Source organism: Danaus plexippus, chromosome 2 (genome assembly GCF_018135715.1).
Source record: "Danaus plexippus chromosome 2, MEX_DaPlex, whole genome shotgun sequence".
NCBI classification, from domain to species: Eukaryota; Metazoa; Arthropoda; class Insecta; order Lepidoptera; family Nymphalidae; genus Danaus; species Danaus plexippus.
The window spans coordinates 3,173,221-3,193,877 of NC_083537.1; the positions used below are offsets into that span (position 1 = coordinate 3,173,221).

At 30.7% G+C, this 20,657-nt stretch overlaps 1 protein-coding gene and 1 long non-coding RNA gene across 2 annotated transcripts; one reads left to right on the forward strand and one right to left on the reverse strand.

The window, feature by feature from the left end:
* Positions 1-13: 13 nt before the first annotated feature.
* LOC116779583 (ubiquitin-conjugating enzyme E2Q-like protein CG4502) lies at positions 14-20,568 on the reverse strand. The gene is made up of 6 exons (XM_032673937.2): positions 20,440-20,568; positions 8,181-8,739; positions 2,766-2,958; positions 2,297-2,498; positions 1,750-1,994; positions 14-782 (listed from the first exon to the last, which is right to left on the reverse strand). Exons 2-5 carry the CDS (start codon positions 8,309-8,311, stop codon positions 1,759-1,761), a joined length of 762 nt encoding a protein of 253 aa, XP_032529828.1. The 5' UTR covers positions 8,312-8,739; positions 20,440-20,568; the 3' UTR covers positions 14-782; positions 1,750-1,758.
* On the forward strand, positions 19,220-19,870 carry LOC133318963 (uncharacterized). Its single transcript, XR_009752681.1, has 2 exons — positions 19,220-19,389; positions 19,741-19,870. It is a non-coding gene; the product is annotated as an uncharacterized LOC133318963 (long non-coding RNA).
* Positions 20,569-20,657: the final 89 nt, after the last annotated feature.

Here is a 20,657-nt window from a genome sequence, read left to right on the forward strand (position 1 = left end):
TAAGGAGACAACATTATTGAGCAAGTAATTTATTACACTCATAACATTGTACATATAATTCAGCTATACACATGTTGCACTGAATCATTTCACATAAAAATAAACATCTTTCTTTGGTTTACTAATTAAATTAACAACATCAATTTAGACTTTACTTAATATTCCTATAGACTAAAACATCGCCACAAGCCTTTTTTTCACATTTTTCATCTACATTTGAGTACTTCTAAAAGTACAATACAATGTTTACACAGCAAAAAAGATGAATTGCACATACATAATTATCAATATTAATAGAAATAGGTAAATTGAGTCTCCTTCACCCCACAAATGGGAAGGTATTTTTTTAATATTATCAAAAAGGTTTAAAATGACACGGGGACGGAAATATTACTTTTGATTTTTATGACGAAAACATTTGAAAACGGATTAGGTAGTTATTTTTTAAAAAATGTGTGGCATTACAATGAGCAAAGTACATTTCTTCTTTGGCACGCAATATTTACAAAAAAAACTATATTTATAATCTATTATATGGCAATACTATAATTTTATTTAAAAATTCCTCTTGAACTTCAAAGTTCAGCCCCAGAGATAATTTTACTAAGTACATTAAAAAAGTTTAAAAACATTTAATGTTTAATTGTTTTCGAAGACAAGTTTTTTTTTTATTTAAGACAAGTATATATTATTTAGAAATCGATACAACTAAAATTATTTCAATTAAATCGAATTTAATTACTACGAGAGATCCATTCTGCATTAAAGTCGAATGTCTGCATCTGAAACAAATAAACACTATATTTATATGAAAGTAATTTGAGGGTTTTGGCTCACTTAGGCTTTTATGTCTGTTCTCTTGTACTTTTTTATATATTTCAATACAACACTTATATGGTTATATAAATATACACCCCTATTAAGTAACTAAAGATTGTTTTTTTTTAATCTCTCGTCATCAGTCTCGCTTTATACAGCCACTGCGTATGTAATCATTGTCGTAACAACAAACAAACAGAATTTAAATACAATGCCAATAATCAGAACGAGACAAAATAAACATCATTAAATGACATAGCATCAATTTATTAATTTGTCACATTGTCAAGCCACTACATGTGAGATATTGATGCAATATGTTCATAAAAAAAAGATTTTTGAATCAAATCTTAAATATAGTATATTACATACGTATTATTAACGTTGTTATTTTCACGTATAAAACACGACACAATCATTTATTTTCTATATATACTTTACCACACATATATTGTTTCAATATGAGAACTCATTGTGTAGTGTTCCTTCGGTGACGCTGTAAAAGCCGCAGGGCTTACAACAATATGCATAACAAAAAAAAAATTGTGTAGTTTGTTGAGTCGTGGTGGCCTGGAGGTTAAACGCCCGCCTCTCATACGTGCGGATGCAGGTTCGAACCTGCCACCTGGCAAGTACCAATGTGATGTTTTCCAAATCGTATGTACTTTCTAAAAGTATCTAGAGACCACTAACAGACAGTGAAGGAAAACATCGCGAGGAAACCTGGACTTATACTTTCAATTTATAAGTTTGAAATCGCCAATCTGCCTTGAGCAAGCGTGGTAATTAATGCTCTATCCTTCTCCATGTGAGAAAAGGCATTTGCTCCGCATTATTGGGCTTCGATAGGCTGATGATGATGATGATGATGATGATGTAGTGTATAGGTGCAGGTGTAAGTGTGTAAGGCCTTTTAACCAAAAAACATACCCAAGGTTTTCAACCGTCGGACAGCGAGGGTGTGACCCAGCCGTATTTGTCGTGGGTCTTAACCAGCGACCTGAAGGCCTCCTCGGCTCTCCTGCGCGAGAATTCCCGGGAGGAGCGAGCCGGGGCGCGGACGACACGACCCTGGCCTTTGACCACCGAAGCGGCGAACTGCATAACCACCGCCTCCACAGTATAAGCGGACGCCCAGCCGCGAGGCGTCAACAGTTCCATACAAATGGCACCACCTTAATGAAATTTAGTTATCACGATTTCGTATCCAAATAATATTACTTAAAATTTTATTCTTATTTCCTAATAATTAGGCTTTTTAAAATAAATGTATGTACAAGATAAATGTGAATATGTAAATTTTAGAAATCACGAAGGATAATACGTACTGCGAGCTGATATACAGACGTGAAGGGGTAGTCAGTTATATTTTACAACTATTGTATTATATGAATCCTTAGTAGGGATCCATGGAGTAAATAAATTCAGTGACATTATATTAATATTTTTCTGTAAAGATATATTCGTATGCATCTACCTTCCATTACGAATCCTTTTTCTATTCGCGGTTCTATGACACGCATGAAGGGCGGGGCGAAGGGGAAGTTCTCAGGGAAGATGAGATGGAGCAGAATGTTGGGGATGCTCATCTCTCTCAGGTCTGACGCCAGATCGCTTTCAGGATCAATCTGATGGAGTCTCACGTGCCACTCGAACAAGTTGTCATTTACAAGCTCCACCTATTGAATTGAGTTCGGATAGACTTTTTTGAGTTGCGTTTCCTAGTAATTTGTTTTTAATATTAAAATGCCACAAATGACTGAGCGGTCGACGTGATGAGACTTGTTTAATTATTTCCATACACCTGTACGGCTTCAGGAAGCAGCAAAAATTTTAGAGAGAAGGAATCTTTGTGAGTTAGCAATAATAGTGTCAAGCTAGACCAAAATTTATATCAGTCTAGTAGGATTACGCTTAATTTGTATATTTCAGTCTTATATATTTACCGTGAAGACTGGATTAGGTCGGTGTTCTTGTAGGCGCTGTATTTCTTTAAGTTCTTTCATTAGTCTCCTTGTGCGCACTCCAGCAGCTCTCTCCCTAACTTCGTTAGCACAGCCCGCCTTCTTCTTAGACAGGTTCGAGGAAGCGGGGCTTGAAGGCAAACTAACAGCTGCTTCCGCCGGGCTAACGCCGTCTCTAAACAATTTAAAATTCATTTTAGCATCTGCTATTTATCACTGTCCATAATCAAGATTTTAACGGTTACATAATGTTGAGCTTTTTAATTATCTATATCTAATTGAACAGAAAACTATTAACAAAAAATATAAACAATTAGATGCAATTAGCTATGCTAACTAGAGGCTCCTAATTGCCAGTCCTAACATTAGTATTGAACCCGCAAGCGTCGCAAACCATTGATTGGCAAACTTGACCCAGTTCAGCCTATGATGTTGACATTGCTCCAGTTGGCCGTTGTATTGAACTAATTAGTTGTGGTCTACTTCGCCCTTCAATATAAATATCCATATAGCGAGTTAAAACAAAAAAAAAAAAAAGCCATCATAAACTTATTATACGTAATTAAGTTTAAATTATCTGTATCTTGATTATCTAATTATTTATCTGTGGGAAACTAATAGATATAATAATAATTATAGATATGGATTATAATTAAAATATTGGACATTATCCAAAATTAGAATGTAACTATTAATTAACGATTCCATTCAGTCAAATATAAGTATTTATCCTTGTTAATAATAATGTAACTGAACGTAGTGAACGGAATGTCATACATCAAAATTCTAATAATAAGGTGCGCTTGCATAATGTTAGATGCTGTCGTAAGATTTGTAAATATCAAAATAATAAAATTACCAACGCTATTTGAGGTTCACTAATAAATATTTGTTACAAAATTTACTAAGGGGAATATAAATTTCATTTGGGTTATTTACATTGTTCTCCCATAATTAAATATTATAATTTTTTTTCAATAATTTCATCTAGTAAGTGTTGCCATAAACATGACCGTGATTGCCACTTATAAAATAGGTTACACAAGAGCTGTTGTTAACCCGAATAATTATAGATTATATTACTAAGGGCATAGCTTCAAATTAATAAAATTAAAAAAACGCCGTATAAGCATATATAACCTTTTCATAAATAAGATTATAAATTCATCGCTAGCTTAATTTTAATAGCAGGCCTAAAGTATTGTAATAGTAATAAATAATTTGTAATCCGTTTAAAGTATTACTAGCCATTGCCGCAATTCCAACTTATCATAGTTGGTATTTTACAGTATGAAAAACTATATTTATATTAAGTAGATTTTATTTTCGTTATAAACTAAACTTAAGCATGAATTTCCTAATCACTTAAAACTCAGAAAAACTATTTATTTAAATTAAAATAAATTCTGTTTTTATCGTTCTATTTTCTTTACGAATCACTATAGTAATTAGTTAATCAAAGATCACTATATAATTTAATGGAAATATATTTGAAAATGTCGCGGTCACCGAACATGACAAGTATTCTGGAAAATATGTTGCCCAAACGAATTCCCACACAGAGTATGTATCGGCTGACATCGTTTGAGTTTAGTTGCCTTTGAATTAATGTCAAATTTGTTCGTAAATTACATCATCTAATCAAATATGTTTAAATAACCATATAATTAGTAAACATATTGAATATATTTTTATAAGTATTATACATAAAACATAGCTCTTAAACACGTTTTGTCCGTATTATAATATAGTTCGTTGGGTCTATTATTTTTAAAGTGTTATAAGTTTGTTAAACGCGAGTTTATTAATATGCCGTCGCAACTCAAAAGTCATTCCGTCTTCGCTAACATATGGACAATTAGATAACTTATCACTTCAAAGTTAAACTATTAATGCATGTAACCGAGACTGACAGCTTTCTATTTTACGTAAGGTATATCAAGTAACTAGTCATAGGGATGCTTAAAAGGGTTCCTTTCAATCCATATACGATAAAAGGTTACAATAAAAACCGTCTATGGCGGATAAATCGGTTTGTGCTTGTTCACATCGTCAAATATCGATATATCGTAGTGTTGTGTGACTATTCCGATTATCGCACTATGGTAGGCATCTCACTGGGTACTAAAAATAAAAAGTGACATTTGGTGTTGCCATTTATAATTTTTTGACATAATCAAACAACATAAAATAGCCTTTTTGTTTAGGAATCTGCTGAAAATACCACAAACACGATTCTATAGAAGGAAGTTGCGCCGTGCCGTGATTTTATTAGAGGATACATTGTTCATGTCAGAGTAATTAAGAATTTATCGGAATGATTAAGTATCCGGATTGAGCTGGCTTGGTTGTATCTTGATTGGTAAAAAACACTGTTGATAATTCAATAAATAGTAATACATCTCTACAGAAAATTGAAATGACTGCAATATATCGAGATATAACAAAAGGTAACTTTATATTTAGGCAGATTAGGCATATTTTTATGATGTACAATATATATCGCAATTACTATTGTATGTTTATAAGTAGCGTACTACGAGGGCGATTTAACATCTTCAAAATAATAAATCTTCGTAAATTAAATAGTAGTGATGACATAGGTAACTGTGGTAATGAGGGACGGAGAACGTTTCGTATGTGGTGTATGAATAAGAACTTGTGTTAAGCATAAAGTAACAAGTAGTTATAGATTTGTTTCCATTATCTAAATCTATTACAACATAAATAACTGCTAGGGCATGAGGTCGAACGTATTTATTCGCTCCATATCTTCAAACAAAGTAGATAATAACGAATGAATGGCTCTATATTTGTAACGAAACCGTCATTTTGTTGTCACTTTGAACATTTAAGGATATAATTTTAATATGTACGGTTTCCACATAAACAGATATTCAATACATTTAATATATTAAACAATATTAATATTTGAAATAATTTAACAAATCAAAATATTTTCATTTTATGCATAAATTATACAATTACCAGATATGGATTATAATCAAAAGATTTGATCTAATACGATTACAAAGTAGGCGTATAAATACAAACAGCTGCTTTTAGTAGATTAGAAATTCTTAATCAGTCAATATATTAAATGTCGAGTTAACAAGTTCTTCTACTTTCTAAACTTTTAAGGTATTCTGATGTATATTCATTGATATATACTTTTTAAACTGAACAGATTATAAATAATTCAAGATTTATCGGTTACTTTATAATCTATACGCATGTATCATGATTTATAGCGTATTGTGAATGTTGTACCTCGCTCGTATTATGCATTGATTTGACGCTGGAGTAATTCTGTTCCGCATTGGAGACTGACGCAGTGCGACTGCCTTCATAGTGCTGTGCTCATACGTTTTAAGTAAACAAAGTCTTTGTCTCTGCTTGTTTCGCAAAACAGATATACACGTCACCCACGATTTACGTTTCCTACATCAATACAAGTTTAAGGTTTCATGTTTTTTGAACGTAAAATCGGATGACGTAACGAGTGGTTTTCATTGACGTGTGTAAAGTTATGTAAATATTATTATAGGTAGAGCAATTAAAGTTCACAGTTTTTCTTACTCTTTAAAATAGATCGCGTTCTGAGAAATTTATTGTACATATAAAAATTTTAAAATGCAAACATCAAAATAACGGTCACATGTATGTCGTGCAAAATAATGTTGACATTGTAATTATTTATAATTTGTACAGGAATAGTGTGTTGTTGGACGTGTTTCCGGTAACGTCTATCCTTTTAAACAGCTGTAGAATGAAATTTGATATTTATAGTATATTAATTTAAATATCATTTGAGCTAAATTATCACTTAATTATATTATAAGTTAAATATTATTTGAATATATTTTAATTTTCCATTATAATATGTTATTTATTACAGGCTACTTTTTTTTAATGCTCTGTGTTGATATATATATAATTTTTTACGCTATCTGTGATCTAAGTTTGAATCAGGTTTGACATTTGAAACAATAAAAAATACTAACAAGTAACATGGTCCTGAATAAATTGTTTAAATGACAACTTTTCCCCCTCTTTTGTTATTTTTTTATACATATTCATAATTAGGGTTTATTTTTTAATGCATCAGGTAATAGTGTGATAGATTTTTGTTTACATCGATTTTTTTCAAAGCTTATAAACAATAATGAATGTATTATTGAACGATTCAAAAACTGCTTCAGTTCAAAGCGACACATTCTTCAACATTCTATATACATGTATGTACATACATATTAGAGACAACATTCAATTTATTAAATTTCCTGGTTAGTGAATACGTGTATATTATCTTACAAGAAAACTTCAACATAATGTTTTTCAATGCGATTTAACGAAAAGGTACTCCAAATATGTACGTCTACGAATAAAACTATCTTGGTTGTTTGAAGTCTTGAGAACAGTTAAGCAGAGATAAAATGAAATGAGTAATGATGATATTTTCGATGTGAATATAAAACAATAAGAAATAAAGGTGAGGTCGATGGAAATATTATGATTTCTGATACAATCACTATATAATAATAACAGCAAAATAAGGAAAACCTCTTTAAACTAATATTCTAAGATCGTGTTGCCAGAACATTAAAAATGTCAAGGATGCGTGCATTAATGAATTGTCAAAATTGCTTTTTTTATTAACACTTATAGTGTTGTATTACGTGTGACTGTGGAAAATAAAATAGTTTCATGAGTTTTGATAAAATTACCCTGTTATATATAATACATGAACCGGCGACCTATGTCACGTTTAGATGAAAATTTTAACATACGACATTCAAGTTTACAATTATATGAATAGCAGAGACTAAATTAAATATTTATTCTGCGATTATAGCATTGTAATTGTTTGTTTATACTTATATTTAAACTACTTTCTTATTTTATTTTAGAAAACCATAGCAAATATATGGATTTAAGATTATATATATCACAAGTCACCGATTTTTTTTTTGTATATTTAAAACATGTCGATAATTTTTATAATTTTATAGCTACGTATTATTTATAAACAAAATAACATCTGCTGTAATATATAATTAAAAATGTATCTCAATAGATTTTTTTGCTTTGACATTTTTAAAACATGATTAATTATAAATTTTATGAGATTCTTTCGCAAACTTACGTTTTCTCTTAAATCAATACGAAGTCGTAACAAAAACTTTGTTGTGTTACTAACAACTTCACCACTATACTTTTTGAGCTCAGGTACAGTCTGAATGATTTTAATATAGTATTTATTTTTTCATTCATATTAATTTATCTTATTCAATATATTTTTATTATTCATTAAGAATAAATATATAATACGTTTCGTCCTTTCTATATCAATGAATAAGATTTAATATTAGTAATTACATTGTATTTTTTTATTACCTGTGTCGACGAAATAAACCTCGACGGGCCGGAGAGCCGCTTGGTCCGGCGGCTTCATTGTCCAGCTTCTCCGGAGATCGGAACAGCTTCCTGAAAGCTGCCGCCACCTTCTCCTTGGATCTGGACGTCATTTTGCACTATCTGACACTCCAGTTATAACAAAAGCTTTACTAACGATCCACTGTCTACACTGTGTCACAGTTTACAATTTCAATGTCAAAACAACTTCAAATTAAAAAAAAAAAATGATCCGTTTAGTTGTCAGCCAGCCAGCTATTGAACTGTTGTTTTAAATATTATATAGTCTGCAGTCTCGCTGCGTGCTGAGACACACGTGCGACTACTTGCAAAGTGAGAGCGTTGATGAAATTGAAACTTGGCACATTAAATGGTAGCCGGCTATCGTAACACTGATGCGTAGTGTGTCCGCCGAACGCCTTGTCAAAGGCATGACACGACGCGCTAGCGCATACCAAGCGATCGCACGCTCGCGCGCGCTCCGTGTGAATGAACCAAACTTAAGGTCTTATAGCGGCTCTGCGTGCTGAAAGGCCTAGCCCTGAAACAAAGGAAATTAATTTATGTATTTAAAATATTAAGCAAATAGGTCAACATAACGTGCTTATTAATAATGACCGTCAAACCGTGTATGAGTATTTTGAAATATTTGTTTTGATTGTTATTAAGATAAACTTGAGGTAAGATACAAGTTTTATAGTAAGTAGCATTCATAATATTTTATTTCTGAAGTTATTAAAATGCTAAGTATTTATTAGATATATCCGTGTCATTATTTTAAGGTAAATAAAATTAAAAGTTACAGATTATTTTAAAATTATTAGTAATAAAAGCTGTCTGTATTATGTATGATTAGTAAAATATTTATTTTAAAACATAATTACGAAAAAATCTGCTATATAAGGATTTTAGTACAAAAAGAACTTAGAGGAAGATTTCCAACTCGTAAACAAATAAGTTTTGTGTCAGTTGATACTACTATCTTCTCGATGACCTTGTTCTTTTATATTTTATATCTAGACAATTTCTAATAAATATATTCTAATCTTTTTCCTTATAAAAGACGAAGCCGATCTAATTAACGAGTGTAATAAATAAACATAGTTTCCTGAAAGTTTTTATTTTGTTTTCACCCTTAAGCTTCTCCTTAGTGAGGTTGAAGGTCAATATGTTGGCAACACGCCAGATCTTGTGACGTCCTCTGGGAATATATACCGCCTTCGCCCTTGGTTATAACAAGCGTTGTTAAAATTTCAGTAGTGTCTAATATTACGGGCTTTTACTCTATAAATAATACTTAATATGTATATAATAAATTTACCACGTGCCTCTTTATATGTGATTCACATAATGTGAATATTATAATTTTATTTCTGTTAAATCCACTTCTAGTATAAATATAATTAATATGAATTAATATAACATAAAACATGACTTACATTTGTTTGAAATACAAATATGTAGGTATTATTAAACTAGACATTCTTTAATAGACTGGAATATCGGAGAAATTATCGGACTTAATTGACTATTTACATGAGAAATAAAAAATGATACATATATACACACACACTCACACATACACACATATATATATATGTGTATGTGTGTATGATTATTCCCAGTTTGTATTGTCCAACCTACTCTAGATAAGGAGTGTTCATAGTTTTTAAGTTAAAAATCTCTTCAAATTTTAACAGTAAAGTAGGCTGTTAAATGAGAAACGGGTAATCTTTAGTATGTTGTGTGATATGCAAACTTATACTAAGCATCTTAACGAACGTAATAAAATTAATGAAACAAGATCGAAATATTTTAAAATACATCATAATAACAAAAGCTGTTCAGACAATCATTTCATTTAAGGAGCACGTAATCAAGTTTAAATCTTAATATTTTGTGATTTTTTTGTTAATAATTTTGATAGTTTAAAATCATGAATTGCTAAATAAAAAGATTTCGTTGCCCAGCCGTGGTAAGAAAGTATTCTTAACTATTTATTTATTTGTTTAGTACATACTACATGGCAAATGATTACTCAACCTCAGTGATTTAAATAGTTTTAACAAATAATGACTTCAAATATTATAGACATAATAAAATGTTATGGTATTATGTTTGTTCATTGACTTAATGTGAATTTAAAGTTAGCTAAACACTAATTATCTTTAATGTGAAGCTTCTTGAAATGTCTCGAGTGTATCTTTCTTTTATGTCAGAGACAGTGCCTGGAGTGAGTATTAAAATGGCTATGAAAGAGTTTTTTTCTGTTGGAATGAGGGTTTGTCACGTACGAAGCTGATGACAATGGCGACCACACAGGTAGATTAAAAAGGGATTTTTAAGAGGGTTGTTAATTTTTTTTTTAAATGGATACATCCTTCCGTATATAAAATTTATTAGCTGTGGACATATAAGATAGTCTGTGGAAAATTTACTATAACAAATATCAATATTTAATTTTAAAAAAGTCAAGATGGAGATATCATTTGATGAAAAACCCAACCGCAGTTGGAAATTACATATAAATATTTATTGTAAATAAATATTTTAATTAATAATAATTGTATAAAGGAACATAGTTGCTTGTTGAAATTAGGTATATTGTACCCATTGTGACAGTGTCATAGATAATAAATTTCGACACATATAGGTACTTTTAAAAGCAGAATTATTTTAAATTTCCGAGAACAGTCCATTTTCCTGTATGAAACATAAATATATTATTGTAATGTTATTGGCAAAACGTCGCTTTTATGTATATTACACATTAAGTACAAATTGTTAAAGACACATATGTACATACGATTGCAATAGAATGTAAGTGTATTGAATGATTTGATAAATTATTTACAATGTAAAATCTTACGACTCTTACAAAATTACGACGAATAATTCAGATGTTTTCAAGCTAGTTAGAGTTAAATAATGTTACTTTACGTTGAAAATATTTTATGTCCGACCATTTAAAATTCTATAATCTTGGCAGCTTCCTGCACGCTACTGACTCATAATAGAAAAAAAAACAAAACAAAACAAAGACCCTGCGTTTGTATTAATTTATACTAATACAGTTTGATAATTATGATAGAAATATTAATTAATAGGCTTAACGGACCTTTCTTTTTACGAACTCTTTGGAATAATAGCGTGACGTAGCCGCTGGGTGCAGTGGCCGATATTTAAAACACTATTATAATATGAACACAAAAAAAAAACCTGATGAATCGTATAACAAAGTACAATTAAGAATTCCACAGGCGTTATTATATTCAGGATTTAGCAAACCTTACATTAGGATGTGTGCAATGTTTTTTTACTGACCAGCATCAGACGATATCTGAATAACTGTATAAATAAAACGGGACACGTTATCAATGTCGACGTTCGTAAATAAACAATGGACGTGATAAACATGTACAATAAAGATAAATGAACGTGCTCACCCGTGTACCGTCTTCATCGTGTTGTAATCACAGATAAGTGTTTTATTTGCAAACAGTTATTTATATGTCAGCGTGGACAATGTTTAAGATATTATCATTGATTTATTATTTCTTAATTATGAAGACCTTATAAAGCTCACAGAACAAAAATGGATTTTTATTTCGATACGTAGGTGAACTTAATACCACCTCAGTGTTTCAAATATCGAATGAAATCAAAAACGAAATAGATTCTGTTATAACGGAAATCAAATAAATGATGATATTATTTTCAATATCGTTGAGAGCTTTCAGGGTGCGAGATTAACCCTCTATGGTGATTCACCCCCTACATGTCATAAAAAATCTATGTATAGATGGAGTAGGTACCGTTATGTGTTAATTAATTTTGCTCTATCGGCTTGCTCTTCGTGATATTAGTTTACTACGTGAAATATAGAATTTATTTCAAATTTCATTTAAAAAGTAAGCTTTATATGAGTCGTAAATCATTGTTCGTTGTTCGGCAGTTTAATAATTTGATTCGAACGTGTCACGTAAACAGAACGATGTTATGCTGGTGGAAGGAAATGCTCGATGAACGTCAATAAACATCAAACACGATACTCAGTATGACAGCGGATTCCTTTCCGTCTGATTCCAAACGTGTACAAGCTTAGAATTTGCTCTGAGTAAATTATTTTAATTTTCGAGACATATTAATCTTTTAGAAAATCATTCTTTTTCAGCTTTATACTTGAGGTGGTATTAAAAGAAACATTTAAATTGTCCTTTAAAAACATAACATTTTACGAAATATTTTTCTAAACACGCTATGAACGTTAATATTGAAATGCTTCGAAGCAATTCCGAGTAATCACGTGAAGAAAATTAAATTAATGCCAATTTCGGAACACACATATTTATATTTGGATTCTTTACCTACACTTTTTAAAAGTAATATTAAAAATGTATAACAATCCAATTACAATATATTTTCCTACATTTTCAAACGAACGAAAGTCAATAAGGATGTTTTAAAAAGATATTTTTTATATATTCAATATAGCCAGTTCCGGTCGCGCAATCCTAAAAAAATTACCGGGCGGATGTCTTCACTGCTCCATATTACACTTCCTATTAATAATGGCACCGATAGCGTTTATTTATGTCTGACAAATTACTGTAATAGATTACGTTGCTGGTTTCATGTTATGCAAATTCGTATCGAATTCTCCGCCATCTTTGTTTTGTTTGCCGTTCGAAAACGAGATCGTAGGTTGATATTGTGGATTGCGTTGTAAGCGTCTATAGTTTTAAGGGTTTTTCCATTATTTCCAGCATCGAACATTTTTGTTTATTTTATGAAGTTCCATTAGTAACTTAACAAACAGTAATACACTTAAGTGTCATTTAATATTATTCGTCTATCTTAAAAAGGCTGGAACGAAGAAAAAAAATACATATATATTACATAAGAACTATTCATTTGCAAATATTTATATTCCATTAAATGAAAAGCAATTGTACGAGCAGTCCAGAAGGTGGAACGATGATTGTTATATGTACTTGTCTTAATTCAATCCCCTGACAGGAAATGCATATAACTTTAGTCTCTATTACTAATACAATAAAAGCTATGTATAACGATACAATTGCTCTACTTGGCATTGATTTGAACGGGATGCAGGTATTATTTTATAGGTTAAATGACTGTTTCATAATAGTATTTTTATGTAAGATTGTTATGTAAGAAAAATTTTTTTCGTCTTATGATTCTTCTTCAACTAGTCTTATAAAAATGTTATAAAAGTACAAGCTACAAGTATGAGAAACCTAATGTCGTTAGGTACATTTCATCAGATAATATCGAGTATAAAAGTAGATATAATATGTAGATTAAAAAAGGTTTAAAAATGGGTACAAGTTTCTTTTCTATCATCACATTAATTTGTCAACCAGGTGTTCTCCCTCGCTTTTAAGTTATATTAATTTAGCATCAGCTTTTCTTACATCAACTATAAGCGGTCAAAGAAATTGGTTTCGCTAATTCAAAGACTAGCCAAATAAACTGCATTTCGCTTAAATAACCGTAACATAAAATGTAGGTAATTGGAAAGATATGTCTTGACATTATAAATAAACTTTTTTTAATGTACATAAAAGGTAAAGAAAATCTTTTATAGTCTGTGATTGAACGCATCTCTAAAATGGACGCATCACAAAACACAATCACTTTATTCTTTAAAACCACGTTTAAAGCCCTATAAACTGTTAATGACCACAGTTTTATAGCTTAGGTATGTACACTATTAAACATTGCGACGTCTGTATGTGCCTTTTTATCTGACAGTTCAATTTATTTATGTATTTATATACTTCAGATGTTTGACAGATAATTTAATAACTGGAATTAATGCTTATCAAACGAAAGCCAGCGTTAACAGCGTTGTTATGATTTGTGAATTATACAGTGTTCGTTTGACATCGTAATAAAATGAAAATGCAAATACAAAATATCGTTAAGCTGGTTGATGTTTACGACGGCTGTACGAAATGGCGCCTGGGGATGTTTATTACTGAAATGTCGTTAATAGCGGTCCCATTAATATATACATATAAAAACAGTAGGAACAATCGTGTCTAGTGTCTACCTTTATAAAATCCTTTAAAAATGTTGGAGGGTGAAAATAAGTTACAGAAAAAATGTATATTACTTTTATTTTATTTATATGTGGTCATTCCTACAAATTAACGTCTTCTTTGAATTTATTAAAAAAATCTTATAGTTATAAAGTTAAGCCCAGTTTTATTCATTTCGTGTTTGTTGTATCAAAATTGACTATCGATAAAACAAAGTTATATATTAACGTATTTCATTAATGTTATTTGTTTTGTTTACTTAAACTATACAGGAGCAAAAAGATAGCCCGCCGTATTTTGTTATTGATAAAGATTCAAACCACAGGATGGTAGTCATATCTGTGCCTGCATGAATTCAACATTATGATAAAAAGCTACGAGATGGTGGTAAAGAAAAATATTTCAAAGAGTTGTAAAGAAAGAGAGAGAGAGAGAGAGAGAGAGAGAGAGAGGTGGTAAAAAAAATATTTCAAAGAGTACAGTTGTGGCTTAATTTTTTTTTTATTAATGAAATTGTTATAGTTATAGGTTTTAACCTGTACAGTATTATAAAACAGATACGACAAGCCTATCAAAACTATTTGCCTAAATAACAATAAAGAAATAAAGAACGTGCTATGTTCATGGTTTATTTCGAGATCAAATACAAATGATTTTCTTATTCATGACAATTTTTCACCTTGGATAATAAAAAAATAATAGTAAAAAAGTTTACTGAAATTGACTTTAGACCACTTTTTCTCCTTGGATAATAACAAAAAAAAATCAAAAGTTTACTGAAATCGACTTTAGACCAGCACCTTAAAAAAATTGCTGTTATCGAGTTTACGCTTACACCATGTTCGCATCGTGGCAGTACATACGGATTGTTAGCATATATATTTTTTGCATGTTTTGTAAATAAGTTATGTATTTTTTTCGCACGCAAGTATAAACGTAGGTTATTGAATGAAAAACGGCAAATACTTCGTTAGTGCGCCATGTCTCGATGCAAACTTGCACTTAGCCTGGTGATCACAGAGCATTGTGTTTTTGCGGGAATGTGTATCATTTTCTCACCATTGTGGGACGATTCATATTAATGAGACATACCTAAGCGAAATGGCATCAAGTAACGTTTACTAATTTCTTTTATCTCGTAACATTGGAATTGATAGCAAAAAATAGCCAATTGCAAAACAAAAAACAGCCTTTGCGTAACCACTATAGCCAGGTTTACGTGGAATGAAAAATGTTTGGTAGGATTAACAAACATAGACTATGAACGGGCAAAGTCGAGGGTAACAGTATGTGTTCACAATTAAAACCCGTTCGTACATTTCGAGTGGTAGGTACTCGCTACAATAATTGTTTATTATCATACGCAAAAGTTTTTGCATACAAATAATTTGTGAGTCAGAATGAACTCGGAATAGATAATTAGATACTTATCAGTAGATAATAGATATCAATTAATAACCTAAAACCCAAGCTCTCTGAAATATCAAATATCTACGGTTAAAGGAAAAGATATATCAAACAGTGACTCCTATTAACCTAAAAATGATGTAATAAAATTTAAACAGCCTTTTATTGAATTATGCATGTGGTCCTCAATTGCGAACCAAATAGTAATCTTTCTTAAATAAAATCTTTGAGTTGTATGTCGAAATCGTTCAAGGGCGTTTGTTCTTATTCTTTTAAAGTAAGAATAAATTCTTATAAACGCAAATATAAGCGTCAATAAAGGCGTTTCTATTTCGGTCACGTATCGTCCTTGCTTGTAAAGTTCACACGAGCGATCTACCGTCCGTTGATGCCCGGGCCACTTTGTTATCCCTTTTGTAATTTTTTATTTGGTACAATAATGTTCTTGTAACTTGTTCTACTAAACTGAATAATTTATAGAGTTGAAGAAAATCCATTTAATACAATGTTCTTTAATAACTGAGTCGTTGCTGTTTAATCCACAAATTATTGTCAATTTTATTATTCACTTGGATATATATTTTTAGGATACAATTCGATTGATATAGTTGATGGTTAAGGGTTCAAGGACAGCCATAGAAATAAAGAGAAGCATAAAACGTAATGTCCTATATGAAAAGCTATTGTGTCGTTATTTTAATGATTTTGTACCAATGTTACCTAACATTATGTACCTAACCAAGATATTATGTAGCTAACGGATTTTTGACAAGTACAGGTACCTATATATTGGTTACCGAAAATAATCCTCAATAGATAGGCAATATATATATTAAGAGTTCAACTTTTTATGATGTAATTCAAAGCAAACTTTTCATCAATACTATTTTTGGTAAACAATCTTGTTTCTGTTATGTTATATGATGGAAATATTCTTCCGTCAATATTTATTTCTCACTGGGATATAATATAATCCGAAGGGACCCGGGTATTACGTGACTCAAATCGTTCGTAAATTTCGATCTATTTTTATCTCTTTCCAATAATATTTGCCTTCTTTTCTTCGCTTAACTCACCGAGTAAAGACAAGGCATGGTAATTGGTAGGATATTTGTTAAAGAGATTGGAACGCAAAACTCTAGGAGTCGCTGCTTTATCCTACTCTGTCGATGAATTTTACTGTTAAGAAACTACCACAGCGGTTGTTTCATTTTGAAATAAATAATTTTCTTAAAAGAACGTTATTTGATAACCGCCTATTTTTATTCATATACCTAGTTTCATTTTAAATCAAATTTCAGAATAAATAAAAAGCATGTTATTTTTTCAATTAATGATTAGATCCTGCCACGTGTAATGAGATACAAAGGAGGATAAATGCATTAGGAGGGCTCGTAATGCGGTCGCAAGCGAGAGATTGTTATATGTATGTACATACTTTCAATCGATAAAAGCTCTCAGCAGGTTTACCACAAGTTCCCAACGTTACACTACCAACAGTGAGCCTCTAGTTTTTTATTTCTGAACTACGTTGTTACTATCGTGTAACAAGATGTAGGAATTAAAAACTAAAAACGCTTTGTATGTAGTGTGTCGTTGCAAACTTGTACTAAGGTACCATTGCTCCTGTTACACTATATTATTTACTAAAGAAAGGCTCCTTTGTAAGTATCTCTTGTTTTCACAAAATATTATAATATTAGAAAGGATTTCAATATATTTTCGTGTTTATTTTAAGACGTAAGATCTTAAGCTAAAGTCTTCTTTGACCCTACTTTAAACGTTTTAACACTCCGTATTTATATTTAACGCAAATATAAAGAACTTGTTCATATTTATAAATAGATATTTTCATAGATATAAAAGATTTTTCGCAGTTATATAAACATATATACATATGTATATATATTTCATGCCTTACACAATTCTGTGAAAAAACATTTTTATGGCAACACTAGCTACCTATATTTTTTCTTATCGTCTAATGTATTGTCGGTTTTGTCATAATAAAAGCTTTTGTTTCCACATTGAGGTCATAGCTCTATGATACGATTATTTAGTACAAGTATGTTATGGTCTTATTTGAAATTACAAATAATTTCACAAAAATCCGTGTCATAATATTTTGTATCCAATACAGTGAATTAAGTATATATTAAATGATAACACTTGATGACATTTTTTTTTTTTTTAATTAATAATTGTATGTGTAAAAATTAAAATGTAAAGAATGCTTAATTTATCAACGTAAATAATTCGACGTAACCATGGAACCGAACCGGGCGATGACTTTCTATGAAGCTTCTATACATCAATTCAATATCAAGATTATTTTAAGACTTGTAGGTATTATGATGTCTTACAATGGATGAAAAAATAAATAAGATAAAATTTTATAATAAATATGTATATAGAGAATTGAAGACGGCTTGAAGCTAGTCTCATAAGATTATTTATTTTAAATGTTATTAAAAAAATATTATAATATTTTCGCTTTAAGTTTCGATAGCAAATTTTGTGTAGCGTGTACTGTGAAGAAAATATTAAATGCTTATTAATTTGCAAGTTTAAAAATGTATATCTGTACTGAATTAATTGCCTCCGATTATAATTAAGCGTTATACCGAGTTTGCATTTTAACACTTTACACGCAGCGTATGGAGTTTTTCTTCGTAAATCCTCGCAAAACACAATTTTCAACGTAGTTTTATAAATGAAACACTAGAAAGGCGACGTTAGCATTGTGACAATGCAAACTCATAGTAGGTACCTAAGTGTACCTACTAATGTCAAACACTAGATTTATTAACCAATTAGGTTGACACTTGACATGACACTACTAGAGCCGTAGGTTCAAATACTACTTGTTTAAGTGAACTTTTTCTCTCTTTTCTATTCTTGTGATTTAAATTGAAGCTGATGATAAATTTTATGTAACGCGGTACAAACTTTTATAAAATCTTTTTTAGTGGAAAGCGAGATAAGATATTGTTTGGTATCGAAGGTACACCGATAATGTATGATGTGATCCTTATATTTCTATTTTTCTAATATAATAATTTAATCTATAGTATCCTATATTCCGAACAAAGTCTATCGCTCAAACATCAAAGGAGTCGTGTTTTGGTAGCCGCAGAGATTTTAGCAGCAGTTTACTACGTATCCTTGATATCGATATTGTTATTAGAATGAAAATCTTTTATAGAAAATTCATACATCCCTATGTAATATATTTATTATCTGTGTTATCTAAAATTGACTACTTTGTTATTCTATGTTTTTTTTATTGTTTTAAAATTAAAATAAAAAACATAGTTTGCTTAATGAAATGTAACTGAGGTCGTGCTTAATAACAACATAATTCAACGGTCATCAGTTAATTGTGTTTGTTCTGAAGAAAATCTTAAGTGAGTTTAGTTTCTAGTCAGTGGGTATATCCTATTTACGCGCCCCAAACTTAATGGTACTGGCATACGTTTTAATATTTACCACTGAAAATTCTGCCTTATAACATATTGTTTAAAATCTAATACCTACAATATGTACCTATTTTTATGTAATTAAACTATGAATAGCAACTATTAACCGCGTCAAACGTCAAAAATTTGACAAAACGTCATCTGGTATGAAATGATAAAATCATAGTAGATACCGACAGAGAAGTTGTACTCATTGGTTATTATTCTGGTTTTATACAACGGGAGCCCACCTGTATGGTAAATAGACCTTCTGTATTTTTAATTTCCGAGCAATCGACCCTATAAAACCCGCCTAATGAGATTATTCCTTATGCTTACCCATCTCTGTTCACTCTGACCTTTACATAAAGATAAATTTGTACTTTTATTACGTACCTATTAGACATTTTTTTTTCTGATAACATCCCTTAGTAATGTTTATGAGACGTTAACATTTACTATTATAAAAATATATAAAGAACGTCACGGATTTATGGAAAGGGTATAAATTGTTTATCACAACATAATCAAAAATAATAGATTTATTGTCTCATTGTAATGTTTATTTATAACCATTCATAAAGGTCTAAGAAACGTGTTTGCCTTCAGAACCGCATTCTGGGCTGGTGTCGATCAGCTCTTCCTATATACGAGCTTGGCCAATGGGAGACTACGTATTACGATATTCACAACAAAGTTTCCTTGTCATGGGGATGAAATAAATGTTATTTATGTTAAACATGGATTGGAACATTTAGCCTATATATTTCATAGTGTTATTTCATTTGTAGATATTTTTTTAATTTAAAAAAAATTGTTGTTAGTTCTGGGTACATTCTAAATCACTGTTTAAATGAGTTTATTCACAATAGGTGTGTACTATTTGGATTTAAATAAATAAAAAAAAAGTTTATTCTATAATTAAAATATAAAAACATTTGAATGATAATGGTTTTATGAACTTTCTGTCCTTGTTGGCAAATATAACAGTTTCCGTAAGAGAAATGATTTGCGAATAGAATGTCACTCGATGATATGAATATCGGAGATTTGACAAACGACACGCTGGTATTTTAGATATTTGATGCATTGTTGTAAAACGTCAAAAAAACACGAGTAAGACAGCGTCATTAAAAAGAGTTTTAAAATAATTGAGACGGGACCGATAAACACCGCTAAATAATTAAATCAGCACAGGTATTTCAAGAATTGGATTGGTAAATGAAAATCTTTAACAAAAAACGAAACAAAACGAAAGTTATAAACAAAGTTTTAACTAGACTGCTATTTGTATATTATAATACATACCGTATTGTTAAGGGTTGAACGCGAGCGAGTTTGGCCGTTGTTGTTCGAGCACTGACGTCCGGGCCTCTGAGAGGGCGCCACTCGCAGCCTCCGGACATCGATCCACCCTTAGTCCCAACCCTAGCTGTCCCGCTCTTATTGCCTCCGCGATGAAACCATTTCCCTAATCAACATCACCCGACGATTCAGATATACAGATTATAGAATGTTCTCATTGA